General features: G+C 34.7%; 1 protein-coding gene and 1 pseudogene across 5 annotated transcripts; one reads left to right on the top strand and one right to left on the bottom strand.

Moving 5' to 3' along the window:
• Positions 1 to 1917: 1917 nt before the first annotated feature.
• Positions 1918 to 10377, bottom strand: LOC128886879 (prolactin regulatory element-binding protein). 5 transcript variants are annotated; one of them, XM_054142093.1, is made up of 6 exons: positions 10077 to 10365; positions 9694 to 9997; positions 4424 to 4944; positions 3892 to 4265; positions 3098 to 3792; positions 1918 to 2974 (listed from the first exon to the last, which is right to left on the bottom strand). In XM_054142093.1, the coding sequence occupies exons 3-6, from the start codon at positions 4559 to 4561 to the stop codon at positions 2889 to 2891; spliced, it is 1293 nt and encodes a 430-aa protein (XP_053998068.1). In that variant the 5' UTR covers positions 4562 to 4944; positions 9694 to 9997; positions 10077 to 10365; the 3' UTR covers positions 1918 to 2888. The 5 variants fall into 5 exon arrangements, with proteins under 5 accessions (XP_053998068.1, XP_053998070.1, XP_053998072.1 ...); XM_054142095.1 differs by lacking the exons at positions 1918 to 2974; positions 3098 to 3792; positions 3892 to 4265; positions 4424 to 4944 and adding exons at positions 6423 to 8668; positions 8911 to 9378 and having other exon boundaries at positions 10077 to 10377; XM_054142097.1 differs by lacking the exons at positions 1918 to 2974; positions 3098 to 3792; positions 3892 to 4265; positions 4424 to 4944 and adding exons at positions 6423 to 8668; positions 8790 to 8888 and having other exon boundaries at positions 10077 to 10377.
• Positions 10378 to 11050: 673 nt separating this feature from the next.
• Positions 11051 to 14719, top strand: part of LOC128886880 (alaserpin-like) — a 4648-nt pseudogene continuing 979 nt past the window's right edge.

The following is a 14719-nucleotide window of genomic DNA, read 5'->3' as shown; positions in this document are numbered from 1 at the left end:
TTACTTCAAATAATTCGAAACGTAAAATAACTAATAGCATATTCGGGACTGGTAAATTATCATCCTTTAAATTTGTATACGTAAGTACAAGCTCATCTATGAATTATATTAAAAAAGTTTATTTAGCGTGTATTGAAGAGATTTAAATACGCGAAAATAGTAAATTATGAAAAGGAACGGAGATTGAATACTCTCTGTGAATAATAAACGAAGAATTTACGTTCCCCGTTAGTAACTGATAATTAATAATTGCTAATTAGTATGAGAAATTAATTTGGTCAAGGACTAGAAATTTGCAAACATTAAAATTCAGACGTCATTCGCATAGACATAACGTAACTTTCTATATGATTCTTTATCATTTCTCCTTTTACGTGTGTAATCAGCCTCTTAAATATGCATAACACTGATCCTCTTATTTCAATCCTTCAATTACCGAATACTTCATGAATTACTACTTTTAAAATAGATACATCTTGATACTTTTATTCTCAAAGTTTTATTTCGAATTCTCCCATTAGAAATTCAATATTTAATTACAAAGAAATGTTAACCTTCTCAAATCTCCGTTACGCTTTCATTCACACAAATACCATATTCGCAGTTTTATGTCATCCTCGAAACCACGCAGTTTTTGTAAGTACCGCTTCTTCGTATTATTGAAAACAAATTGCGTGTAAGCGAGTGAGCTGCGTGCTTCATATTGCCTTGCATTCGGATTTACGTAAATACCTCTTTTTGTAATTCTCTCGTTAGGAATACGAATAGTCTGGTGGGGACCACTGCCCCCCCTCCCCCCCCTATAGCTCGGGTACCGCGGGATTGCTATACCCGTACTGGAGCTACGATCAAACATAGCTGCAGCCCCTGAGGGATAAAAAAAAAAAACTAATTATGAAGACATCAAGTAATCTGGTTTTCGTGAAACATCCTATAGACGTGAAAGCCAATTCTCGACCTACTTATTCACGAAGAATCGCCTACTTCTCGCTTGTACAACAACCGCCCCACGTTTCTTTCATCAACTTGACACGAATTACGAGTTAACTCTTCCTTTCGGTTAACAAGATCCCCGAGTCTCGATAACTTTCCATTGGCCGCGAGTTTGTTATTCCGAAACGATGATACGTTCTCCGCAGCCTTGAGAGTCATCGACAGGCGCCAGCGTTAAAGTCGTAAAATGTCATTTGCGACTCGTCCCTCCACCCTCGCCTCGCCCTTTCAGCCTGGAGGCACCTTTCGATTTCGGACGGCATTCCTTTTCGAACGCGAGTCCCGATTCATTGGTTGAAAATTAAAAAAAAAAAAAAAAAACGAAGAACATACCTTGCACTTTCTTCGAGTCGACCGCCAACAGGGACGCATCGTCGCGACGCCTTTAATCCTGAACGGAATTTCGCAATGTTATCCGTTTAATATCATTCATTTCTACATGAATTTTCATGGAATGCTTTCTACATATTTTATACCTAGGAAACATTTTTCTCTGTCTTTACTACGAAATGTAAATAATCAAGAACACTCCACAATTTTCTTCGGGTTATTCTTAAAACTGTTTTGATCCTTTTACGTACGTATTTATTTTTACATAAAATGTTCTTTAGTAAAGAGGGATTAATGGTGTATAGATGGCTTGGTAATTCAATCAAATTCTCATTTTGCATCTATAAAATTCTGGAGTGATATTCATTTCAAAATGGAAATTAGAAATAATAATTAAAATTATTATCAGAAATCGGTGAATTAGCGCGACCTACTTCATTCCTAAATAATTATCATTTGAGAAGCATCATCTTCAAGTATGCCAGCCATTGGCGTAGTCATTGAAAACATCATTCGCCGATTTCAATACCAAAGGCGGAGTTTCGAATTTTTCTTACGCACAAAATTTATGAAATTAAATATCAACGAAACGAATACAATTTTCAAATTTTACCATGTATCTTTTATTGCATTAACAAATGTACATATTCATGCCCCTACACACAACTCGATTGTACAACTTTGATTTGTGTCACGGTGAAGCACTTCTGAAGACGGATTCTTCTTTTATGGCAATCTCTTTTCCTACGGAAAATTATAACGCGCGAAGGAAAATAAGAAAATAAGATTCTACGGAACGTGTGTGTTTGCTATTTGTACGCGAGTTCACCTTAATTTGTCTTTTTAAAAGAAAAATGAAATGACCATGAATTCCAAGTTATCCTGTATAATATATATTAATAAAAAAAAAAAAAAAAAAAACAAGGTTAATAGAATAAAAATGTATGTAAACATATTTAACACTAAAGAATGTACATAAAGTGTTATGCTTTGTTGTCTACGTTTCGCTGTACATGGAAATATGATACATAGACGGTAAATTAAATAAATGCAATAGTCAGAAGATTCTAACGAATTTCCTTTACAAGAAGAAACAGTGTAAATTGGTCAGAGTGGGAAAAATATTTTCTGACCGAAGAATAGCATTGAGCTATCGACAGTCTATTGGAGAAAAGAAAATTAATTGAAAATATCTATTTACAGTAATGTCCGACGAATAGTATATTCAGTGCAGTACGATTGTTTATCACAGCAACATCTCGTTTGAATCAATAGTGCTTAAATAAACGAGAGCCCAAAAGATCAATTCGTCTACGAGACAGTTGACCGTTTCCTGGCAAGGAAATAGAACAGATAATCGTGCGTACTGTTACTGAAACCGTGCGCATATGTTTGTGACCAAACACGACGAAAAATTTGACAAACAATGCCTTTCCCTTCGTTGCTATAAATTATTTTTGTGATTTAGAAAAGGCATGTGAGAAACTTCGATGTCCGACCTAATCTTACAGAATTCTAGAAAAAGCACTGCTTCTGTCGATAGTCTTAAAAATATATTTCTCGGGTCATATCCCGAGGTAGCTACAAAAAATGAATGCACCACAGACACTCAAAATGATCAGAACGATAACGAACCAGAATGGCAGTGTATCTGCAACGAACAATAATAATATAAATCAATTGCGATTAATATCAATGAATTTCTCTTAGATAAATATAGAGTAACATTTCGGCTCCCTTTCATGAAGATATTAATTATATAAAGTGTACTTACGTCTAAATGGTATACTGTGTATGCAGATTTTGTTGTCCACAGAAATGCTGACAACAGCAGTTTCCGTGTTGCTTGTAATCGCAGGGCCGTCCAATTTGGTTGGTAAGAATTCTAGGCCAGTCACGAACATGCTGTGTGCACCCGGTACATGCAAAGCTCTCCTTAAACTGAATGCAACGTATATGTCGACACTACCGGAGAACATGGTTCCAACAGCCACGAATTTTCCATCGTCCGACACTGCCAGAGCAGACAGAGTTTCTTTATAAGGAACTGTTTTTACTATACTTCCAGAATCGATGTCCCACATTTGTAGAAAACTAGGATTCTTTCCAACAACTGCATTGGAGAGCATGAACAATTGTGTTTTCGATTTCGCCTCTTCTAATTTTCGAAATCGACATCTTTTGTACATGTACTTCAAACCATCTGGAGGCGACCAGGTTAATTCCTTGTCCTTGGCTCCGCTACTTACATTCCACAGAAAAGCTTTACCATCTTTTGCAATACTTGCAACCAGTGTACTGTCTGGACTAAAATCTATATCGTCGATTTCTTTTGTATGTGCTTCAAGATTGTGAATTTTATGTAATTGCGGAAATTTCCACAATCTAACGTGACAGTCTGTTCCACCAGTAGCCATGAATTTTCCATTCAAACTTATTCTAACGATCCTCTGGAGGGGTTCGTCTTCGCTATTAACAAAAGTTTTCATTGAAGACTGAATACATCAAACAAATAACAAAAAACAGTGCAAATATTAAATTGCTAACATAAATTCAGCATATAGTTACCTAAAATCTGTCTGTACACTGTCAGCTGGCTTCACTTTTAACTGTAACTTTTTGCTTTTAATATTAGAATTGTCATCCTTAATTTCTTCTATCTTTTCCCTTAAGGTTTCCTCTGTCTTCTCAGAACCTTTTCTGTGCCTAACTCCATCCTTGGTGCTGTCATTAGATCCTTTAATAACTTTCCCATTCTCTACGGTCACTACTTTAGTATTTACGTTGTACAGCTGACAGTGGCTCTCCTGGCCAGCCGCGATCCATGTTCTCTTTCCATCTGTGTAAGCTGTGCAATTCATGACAACACTGGGACCTGTTTCGTGTCTGGTTACTTCTTCTGCGACAAACTGTGATCCATTGTGAGACAACTCAAATATTTCCTGCAAATCCAGAAAGATTCATGTAAAAATTCATAAACAAATAAGGACATTAGTAGTCTCGTCTATACGAGCATTCTATATTTTTACAGATAGGATAGTGAAAGTATACTGATACAGACTAAGTTAACAAGCTTTTAATAAGGTTTATAAATACTCACAAACCCATTGGCTACCCCTGTTTTCGATGAACCTCCACCGCCGCCAACGAGAATGTGCCTGCTCGTCAGCATTTGTAATGTGTACAGGGGAAAATTCACCCTGGCCAGAAGGCCACAGTTGTTTCTTCTGGATGGCATGCTGACAGAACAATTTCTGTTCCAACGTGAACGTTCCCGGTTTCGTCGTTGTCGTCTAGACAGTTGTCTATTGATAGCCAAGGACCGTGACTAGCTAAATAACCAGGCACCCGTCGAGTATCCCCATCACGTAATGAAAAGTCTGTTTTTATTTGGCATCGTACAATGTCCAAAGAACTTCCGAACACGTCCAATGGACACTGACACGACACGATTCTCTGCACGAAACAGACGACAAAACAGCAGTGAACACGTATTCAATTTGGTGGCCAGTTTCGGGAATGCGCCACGAGATGACTATGCTGTTCTTTTCCAGGTGGAGGATCCAACTGTGGCGATTTTCAGTTTGGTTATTGACAAATTATAGACCTCAGTGATTCTATCTGTAAAAATTCCCAACCTATTTCACATTACGACGCATTTATTATCCGTTTAATGAGAAGATAAAAACAATGTAATGATCGCGTGATCGAAATTCCATTGGTATGTTATCTTGTCGCACGTCATTTCAACCAGGAATGTACGTATAATCCATAGCCAAAGAGATTTTCTTTAAAGTATGACGGGTCCCACTTATTCAGGGGCAGTCACATCTTTTGTCGATAAATATAACACATAAAGAATTGTAAAATAATTCACTGGTATCTTTTTTCAATTAAAAACAAACAATTGTTTAGGAAGTATTAACATTTTTATTATTATTTTACAAGATATAACACAGTTGCCGAAACATGGTAATTTTTTAGGCTCGTTAGACAATATTTTAAATAATCGGCATCTTTTTAAGCGTGCCATCCTATTTTAAAAATTTTCAATGACGATAAAACAAACTTTATCTCGTCGCTATATTTTCATACCATCAGAAAATGTAACAAAAATAAAATACTTTTTTATATATTACAGTTAATACAATTGGAGGATTGTTTTGTTGCTTAAACTTGAATTAACATAGCTAAAAAAATATTTATCTACGATTTCTTCCAAATCGGAATCAAGTCATTCGCCGCAATTCCTTGTCATTACCGGTCATTCTAGAATTAAGCGGTCTTTTTCGTTGGGTTAACATTACAGATATATTGACTAAATCCCCCAAATTTTCGATATACAAATCTTGCCTCTAACACGATTCGCTTGAGCATACCAGAAAATGAAATCGTCGAAGTTGTCGTTTGGTTATTCGATAGGAAATTGTAATTTCCCTCGAGCCTCTGGCCATTTAATTTCCCAGTTCTGGAAAAATTTTTCATTCTTATATATCGTCGCGATACGTAGCACTTGTTTCCTTTCTTGTTTCAATACTCCATATTGAAAACCGTTTATATTCGTATAAGTTATAACCTTTAACTCTTTACTTTGATCGTAATCGTAACTGTAAAGATACTTATTCTGGAATAGCTCGTTTGGTATATCACAGAGGTACACCTTCATCGAAGTGTCACTTCCGAATTCAGCTTTGTGTTTCCTGTAGTGGTAAACAGCCGTATAATTGTTACAGAACTTTAAAAGGTTCTTTTTTGTGATACTCTCGGCCTCTTTACAGTCTTTTTTAATATTAGCGACGAATTGTTCCGTAATATCGGATTCCGTTTGCAACTCCGACAGAAATGTGTGATATCGCGATTTCGATTTACCTGGAAAAAAATGAAGCGATAAGATTTGGGACCCTTGACGGTTTGAGGATCGTACCTAACGCTTTTCGAACGTACCTGCACATTCTAGTTCAATTAAGTTAATTACAGCAGCAACATGATTACAATTTAATTTTGAAATTACGACCGTCGTCGCTTGTATTAGATTCTTATCGGTAATATTCAATCTTGCGAACACATTTTTGCACTTTTTTTCAAATTTCTTCAAACCCTTTTCTTTGTTTTTACAAGTTTTCGCAACGATCGTATTAGGCATAGATTGCCTTTCAAAGTTTATAAGGCTCTCAAATTGAATGTTTTTATTTTATCAATGTGTTTGTTTGCATTTGAATGTGTCGTGTTTAAATATTCTGATATTTGTTGGTGCAAAACGAGAGTTAAAACAATTAAACCAAGTCGTTGAGTGAACGTAAGAGATAGTATTTTTTGTGCGCCAGTTGTTAAAATATCCCGCGGAGAAATGGCCTGGCTCAGGTATCGAAGGGATAAAGGGGTATTTACTACGGCCATTATCACGTGAGGAAGTATCATTAGAATGTTTAATCCGTGCATCAGGGATTCCGCGTCAAGCAGACTCGTTTCGTGTCTCTTTTTGTCTACCAAACATTGAACGCTCCTCGCTGCTCCATATACTGCACCCGCAACGCCAACTACTCCGGCGAACATGGTTTTGATAGAATCGAGGAAAATAAACAAAGATGTCAACCCAAAAAACATATTATTATATCTAGCAATTTCGCTACCAACATCTAACATCCTTCCTAAACGCGCGACCAATTTACACGCTGGCGATGAACCGAACTCCAAGATTGGTTCGCGTTTTCTGTCGGATATGTCTTCATGATCGTTGGAACAAGTGTAAAAGCCATTCAACGGGTAACAATATTTCAACATTGGAAGTTTGTTGTCATTCTTCCAACTAAGCCACGAATCGTATATACGGCAATGCGTATCAACGTAGAAACACTCGTCGTCCTTATCGCTTGTATATACACGAAATATTGTTAGATGAAATTCTTTATAAGTACCCTTGCAATAAAGAAAAATAAAACCGATCCGTAGCGTCGAAGCACGCGAGTATCTTTTATAAACGTGTACTATCGTCTTTCCGATCTTATTGGCGACATTATCTGCTTTGTTACCATTGCTTCCCCATGTACTTATGTTGTTTGGGAGTACATATAAAGCGAAATAAATGTCCGTGTCTAATACATGATATTCATTTTTCTTGTATGACTGGTATTGTATACCTCCAAATAGAAAGAACATATAACTTTGGAATTGGCGTGCTCTCTGTTCCCACTCCAGCTTCCTCGGTTTGATCCATGGAATTAGGTATTCCCGCGACATATTGCTCTCGCTCTATTTCTTAATGTCTTTCTCTCTTATTTCACCATTCGACAAGAAATTTCTTGTCGATCAAACCCGTGAGATGGCTCAAATTTTCACTACGATGAAAGTTACAGAATCAAGAGTTGTGAGTTTGCTCGTATGTTCACCACGAGAAAAGTTACAGAATTGATCCCCTGATCTCTATGGGAATGGGATGTTGAAGTAGAGGATTTAATGCATGAGACAATATAAATGTTAAAACCACTTTTGTGTTGTATTTAGCCATTTAGATTCAATGAGAATTGGAATGATATGATCCATGTATCCAGATCACCAATGATTCTTTCTCTCTCTTATAGCTGAACTGTGGATTTTATGCATTTAGGGCATATGAAAAATATATGCTAAATGTATCCACCTTGTATGTAGAAAGTGAGATATTAACAGTATTATATTAGTTTATGAAGTATATTCCATACAGATTTGTATATGTTTTCCATATTACCACATGTCATAAATGCATAAGATATATACATTTGTTACATGCATAAGTTTATATACATTTGGCATATATAACACTTATATCACTTAAACAGCAGCTGACCATGTACAATTATTAAGATTGAAATTCATCTTTCCACCAAGTATGAGTTTTTGGAACATTTGCAAGATCTGGTACTTCTACATTTCCATAGGTAGACGAATCAGCAGTGTTTTCAATAAACTCCTTTATATCTTCCACTGTATCAGAATGCATTAAATCGAGTAACTGCTGTTTCTTATCTCCTATATCATTTGCAAGATCACTCATGATAAATTCCAGTCCAGATAGACAGCACTGAGCTTCGATACGTTTATCAGCATTTAGTCCATGATAAATGTTCTTTAGTCCATCTTCAATTGGTGGTAGTATGATATGACAATGCTAATAGTTGTTGCTGCACTTTGGAACATATCCCGGGAGGAATTGGCGTTTTCTCCTGTCAATAAGCATCGAAAGCATTGAAAAGAAATGTCCTTGTTGTTGTAGAACTTGTATGGGTCCAGTCTTTCTGCCTTTGATAGCGCATTCAGATATTTCAGAGGATCAAGGGCTTTCACTGCAATTTCGGTTGCCATTCGGATACTATTGTAAAAGTAAAAACTAAATAAGTAAAGTATAGAATAATAATAGATGAGAAGTTGATAGAAATACTAACAACGTATATATGTATAAAAATATGTAAATTAATAAATTTTATAATTACGTATGTTACAGGAAATGTTAATGTTTCAGTGATTGCATATCAGAGTTCACGGTTAGTGATGTTTTATACACTTTTAAATGTTTGTTTACTATCTTGTGTCTGCGAAATTTGTTATACTTACTTCGTTTTGAAAACCGTCAAATTATACGTTTTCTTTTTTGTAGTAAGTTTCAGTTTCGAGTTTAGAAACACCCTACGATTAGTTTACAAGATATATTTATCTTAATTAATAATAAATAGTAATAATTAATTTATAGTTTATCCAATCCAGAATAAACAATGCCCGTAGAGGTTAACTATTGTAATGACATGCGCTATTGAAATTATATCCAGAATACTAGAAATTTCAGTATATACGCGAATAAATGTTCACAATTAACAATTTTTGCTAAAAAATATGAACTGAAATCATTGAAATACGCAATTCAAAGAATGAAAAATTAAAACATTAAAGTACACGTCACTACACGTCCACTTGTCAAATGTCAAATTGATACTGATCCATATCAATCCATATCATATCCATAATCAATATCATATTGGTAATGATGACCAATCATACCAACTGACTTTCCACATTTGCGGCATACTTGAATCAAAAGTTGTAAACTCGTGTAATTGATTAATTGTAATCTCTTAGGGTCAGTGATAATTGCAACTTTAATTTTGTAGTAATTATAATTATCGTTTGATTTTATGTCACAATTAATTCACACGTAGGTAACAATTGTATTTGACAATTATACAATAGTAACTACAATCTAAAAGCACGCTGTAATTGCGATTAATTTAAGTGATTATATTCAACTCTGAGAAATAATCGGGGAAGAAACTGATTACCAATTGCATCTAAATATAAAGGCTTGTAAAAAAATTGACGAAGATGTAATAATTTAGGACTTACGCGCAACTGTGATTGTAATGTTAGTTGTTAGTGTCATTTTCTTGGTATCATGTTTATTCTTCGAATCGGAGAAATATTACCGAGTGGTCGTATTTACAGTGGAGTGTAACGCGCACTTTGCAAAATATTGTTGGAAACATGCACAGTCGCAGCACAGAACGACCAGGAAAATGGCTTATCCGTTAAAGATTAGAGGCCATTTTTTACATCGCGTGAAATTAATTTTCTCCCACTTTTTATACAAAGTACATATATATGTACTACCATGACGTTACTATGAACGCCATGTTGATGATCATGCATCCTGGAAATAAAATTATGTCAACATTCGTGTGACTTTAAGGAAACAATATGTTTGAAATTAATAAAAGAAGCACATTTACCTCGACTAACAAGTGAACATAGCGATTTGTCAGGCGTTGATTCTTTATGAAAGAATGTGAAAATATTAATGCAATAATAATGCAGTATTAGTGCAGAATAACGATCCCAAATTCCATATCGCTACTTTTCGACCTCAAGGGAGAAACCACCATTTATATCAGAGCTATCCACTTTGTTCGTGCCTGTATAATTCTTATAGTACAGAAGATATTGGAAAAAATATTTCAAATGAAAATTGTACAGTTTGCGAAGACTGATAAAAGATGTTTCTTCCGCTTCCTGGAATTCAACGCTGACATCGCCATTATCTCCGACACGCGATCCGACACGATCGATGGCATCACAGACTGATAATAAGTTCCAAGGTCACCAAACAAATGTTCATACTTCTTCCATTATTTTTATAAAACTACTCTAATCAATTCGATAAAATTCTTATAGTAAAAATGGAGTTATACATGATTATTTCATAATAATTTTGAAGTAACTCATTCTCATCTTCGTGAAAATATCATCCATAGTTTGGTGAAGTTTTCTTAATAAAAATGAAATGAAACGAGTCATATTCTCATTTTTTTTTTCAAATTTTTAAAATCACCTGTTCAATAGTTATAATTTTAAATAAATAATACAAAATTTCGAACGGTTGTAAAACCTACGATCTTTACAATTTTTAAAAATTCTTCGAGATACGTTCAAATACCACTAAAGACTACAACCTATTATAATTTCATAAAAATCCAACATGTTACTTCGAAAAATATGCGAATTCGCGTGAAATGACCCATAACCTAGGGAGTGCTTTTGATCGTGATCGACTCTTAGAAAGCGTAACTTGAAATTCTTTGATTTTACATGATAAAAGCACAAAGCTCCAGGAAGAGTATCGAGTATAAAACAAAATTGAATGTCCTGTTGCTTAACCTTGTGTGACCAAACGGTAATTAAAATCCACGCTTTGCAATTGGTTATTCACCCATCATTAATCCTTGGATAGGACTATTCTTTCCACCATTTCATTCGTGACGTTTGTCACTGTTTGGTGCCGGTTCCGTAGCTTCTTCTTACAGTCTACGCTTAACTTTCGATGGGGATTAACCGACAGAAAGAAGGATACGACATGCATTTACGTGAGTAAAACTGAATTAAAGTTTGCTCGATTTAATTTTTATAATTGTCGAAGATTCTCTGCAATAATCGTTAATTTACATTTAGATTTCAAGTGTTTCGTCACTGGTATGTATACAGGATGTTACAGCTGATTTTGACATCTTGATAACTTCGGTATTGTGGGATCTAGCGATAAATGTTTCATAGGAAACTTGAATGGTATCGAGTGGGGCATATTCTGGTGATATTAGTTTTTCCGTAGGTGGACGCGTCAAGGATATATAAAGGTCAACTTTGCGTTTTTAAATCGAATGAGGTACTTTTGTATGCATTATAACACGTAGGTCAGTACTTTTTGTTATAAAGAATGTCTAGCTGCATCGTTTGATGCATAAAAAAGTACTTCATTCTATTTAAAAAAATAAAGTTGACCTTCATATATCATTGACGCGTCCACCTACGGAAAAACTAATATCACCAGAATATGCCCCACTCGATACCATTTAAGTTTCCTATGCAACATTTTTCGCTAGATACCACAATACTGAAGTTATCAAGATGCTAAAATCGGCTGAAACACCCTGTATATATTAAATATCCTAATTATATTTCTACATCTTGGTAAGAATGAGACAGTTTATTTGCTAAATATTTCTGATTAGATATACTACATTACTCACCAACGAGAAGCAAATAGATTATTGTAATGGTACATTCCCATTTCGAACTTATCATTTTTCTTTATCTTAACAGGTGATAACATATCACAACTAATAGTTATTAAAGATTCCAATAAAATCATAATTGTAGTATTTAACTTCGGATCACGTATATATTATTAGAGAAGGAAGAGCATATTAACATAGTTGAAACATTTAAATATTAATATTTCAACAATGCAATAAAATGTTTCAATTATTAATCGGCAAAGCATTATTGAATTCAACAGGAAAACATTCTTATTGATCTTCGCAGAAATTTTGTCCTCTTCTATTTTATTTAAATAGTGGAGAGATAGATTTGTTTTCAGTTAAGAAGAACGAGTAAGTAAAACGTGATCGGCGAGTGATTTAATCTTTATCTACTCGTAGATCTTCTGAAGGCTGTTTAACACATCAGACCTATTACGATCCCCACTTCCTTCTAAAATCGTTTCATCTTGTTTCCTACAATACCTTTGATACACAATCTCTCACTTCAAAAATCAATCAATGTTAAACAAATCTTTAAGTATACCTTCGCCATGAAAAAAAGAAACTTTAGAACAGAAATTTTATTTAACATTCGTGTAAATACGTAAAATAAAAATATGTATAAGTATAAAAGTAGAGGCATGGTGATGTTTTTGCGAATTCGTATAATTCGAGGACTCATTGTGCTTCATACACTTTGTCGAGAGACAAAGAGACGATTGCGCAATATTATGAGTAATAATAGTCAACGAGGCTATAATAATAGTCAACGAGGCTGTAATAATAGTCAACGAGGTAATTGTATTGATAATTTCGTGCAACGTTCGCAGTATTCGTTCATCGAATTATACCAAATGTAGTGAAATATTTCGATTAGAATAAGAATAATGCACATACATAAGAAATTGTGACCGTTAATATTTATTAGCAAAATTGATCGTATCGACAACACTTACTTGCGTACTTTCAATTATTTGTGATACATGTTGTAATTAATTGATACACCTTAAGTTTTATAAACACAGCTGGTCTAAAAGAAAATGTTTTTATCTTTATTTTGTTAAAAATAAATTTGCTCAGCTAAAGGGAACCTACTGGTAGCGTGCCTTATTTCGATAGCAATGGCAGCAAATGCAGATACCGATCAAGCACTCTATGCCGTTTCACAAGGGACAAGTCAATTTTCATCGTCGCTATTTCAGGTGAAAGAATCAAATTGCCCCACAAAATATATTTAAAAAAATAGTTATTATTGAGAATTGCTCAAAATTGTTAGTAACGCGATAAATATCTTTCTCAGGCTGCTGTAAAAGAGAATTCAGACAATCTTGTAGTGTCTCCTGTTAGTATAGCCATAGTTCTTGCTATGGCTACATATGGTGCTCGCGGAGAAACAGAAAGGCAACTAAAAGAAGCCCTTCATATACCAACTGATAGTGTTGGTCTATCTGGTTACCAAGCACTTATTGATACTCTCAATGCAAGTATCAATTCTTTACTTGAAACTTTTGTTTCAGTTCATTTTTCTATTCAAATTCAAATTCAATTTATATATTGCGTGACATTGGATATACATGTTCTATTATAGGGTACTATGAAAAATGAACTTGATTTTCCAAATAAAGTCTTCATAAATGAAAAGTTTTCTATAAAACCAAGTTATCAAGAATTGATGACAAACTACTTCCGTTCTACCGCGCAATCGGTAAACTTCAACGATCCTAACGAGGCTGCAAACGCCATTAACACGTGGATTCAGGAAAACACAAAAGATCGCATTAAGAACGTTGTTGGCCCTAGTTAGTAAATCTATACAATAATTTAAAAAATTATATTTTCTGTACATTGTTATATGTCGGAACATCGAAACTAATGATGAATAATGTAATCTAATATGCGATCAATGAATGAATTTCTGCTTCATTGTTACGTCTTCTTGAACAGGTGATTTTGATGGCGAAACGCCATTAGTACTTGTTAACGCAGCATACTTTAAAGGTCAGTGGAAACAGAAATTCAATTCTTGGATGACCGAGGGATTAACATTCCACGTTAACGAGACTGCAGAAAAAGATGTTCCTACCATGCATATGAAGGGCACTTTCAATTATGGCAGTACTCCGCATTTGAACGCAAAATTTATCGAATTACCATACAAGGTAATTTTTTAAACAAATCGATAACGCTTAAAAATAAGTTTCCTTTTTGCAAGTATGATGGAGAAGGAAGAATTTCCAAGTTATAAACATAAACAAACCATTTTATAGGAAGATAACTTTAGCATGGTCATCATTCTTCCGAATGAAATCAGTGGTCTAGCCGAGGTTGAGAAGGAATTGCAAAATACAAGTGTTATCAGTATCCTGAATCAGGGATCAAAACAGAAAGTGCAACTTTATTTGCCAAAATTCAAGATCGAAAGCAGCATAAAGCTCAACAATGTGCTAAAAAACGTATGCTATATTACTGAAGAATAGCTGTTTTCTTTTTTTCATATTCGTAATTTTAAATATCCTATTTAGATGGGTTTGACTGACATGTTCACCAAACACGCTAACTTTTCTGGCATTTCTGACGAGAAGCTGTATGTTGACAAAGTTTTACACAAAGCATCTATGGAAGTGAACGAAGAAGGTAGCGAAGCTGCTGCTGCCACTGGTAGGATATCAAACATTTCATTTTGTTGAATGTTTATTAAAATTAAACATATATGTTTACTGATGAAAACTATAGTTTTCTTCTAAATATATGTCATGTACAGAATTTAGATCGAAGGTAAGTACGAACGGCGCTACTATACAGGGTGTCCCAAAACTCGGGGAGGAGCCGGAAATGGGGGG

The sequence above is a fragment of the Hylaeus anthracinus genome, unplaced genomic scaffold, assembly GCF_026225885.1.
Source record: "Hylaeus anthracinus isolate JK02 unplaced genomic scaffold, UHH_iyHylAnth1.0_haploid 11985, whole genome shotgun sequence".
Lineage (NCBI taxonomy): Eukaryota > Metazoa > Arthropoda > Insecta > Hymenoptera > Colletidae > Hylaeus > Hylaeus anthracinus.
The sequence above is the reverse complement of the archived record's forward strand: the minus strand, read 5'-3'. Positions and strand labels throughout refer to the sequence as shown.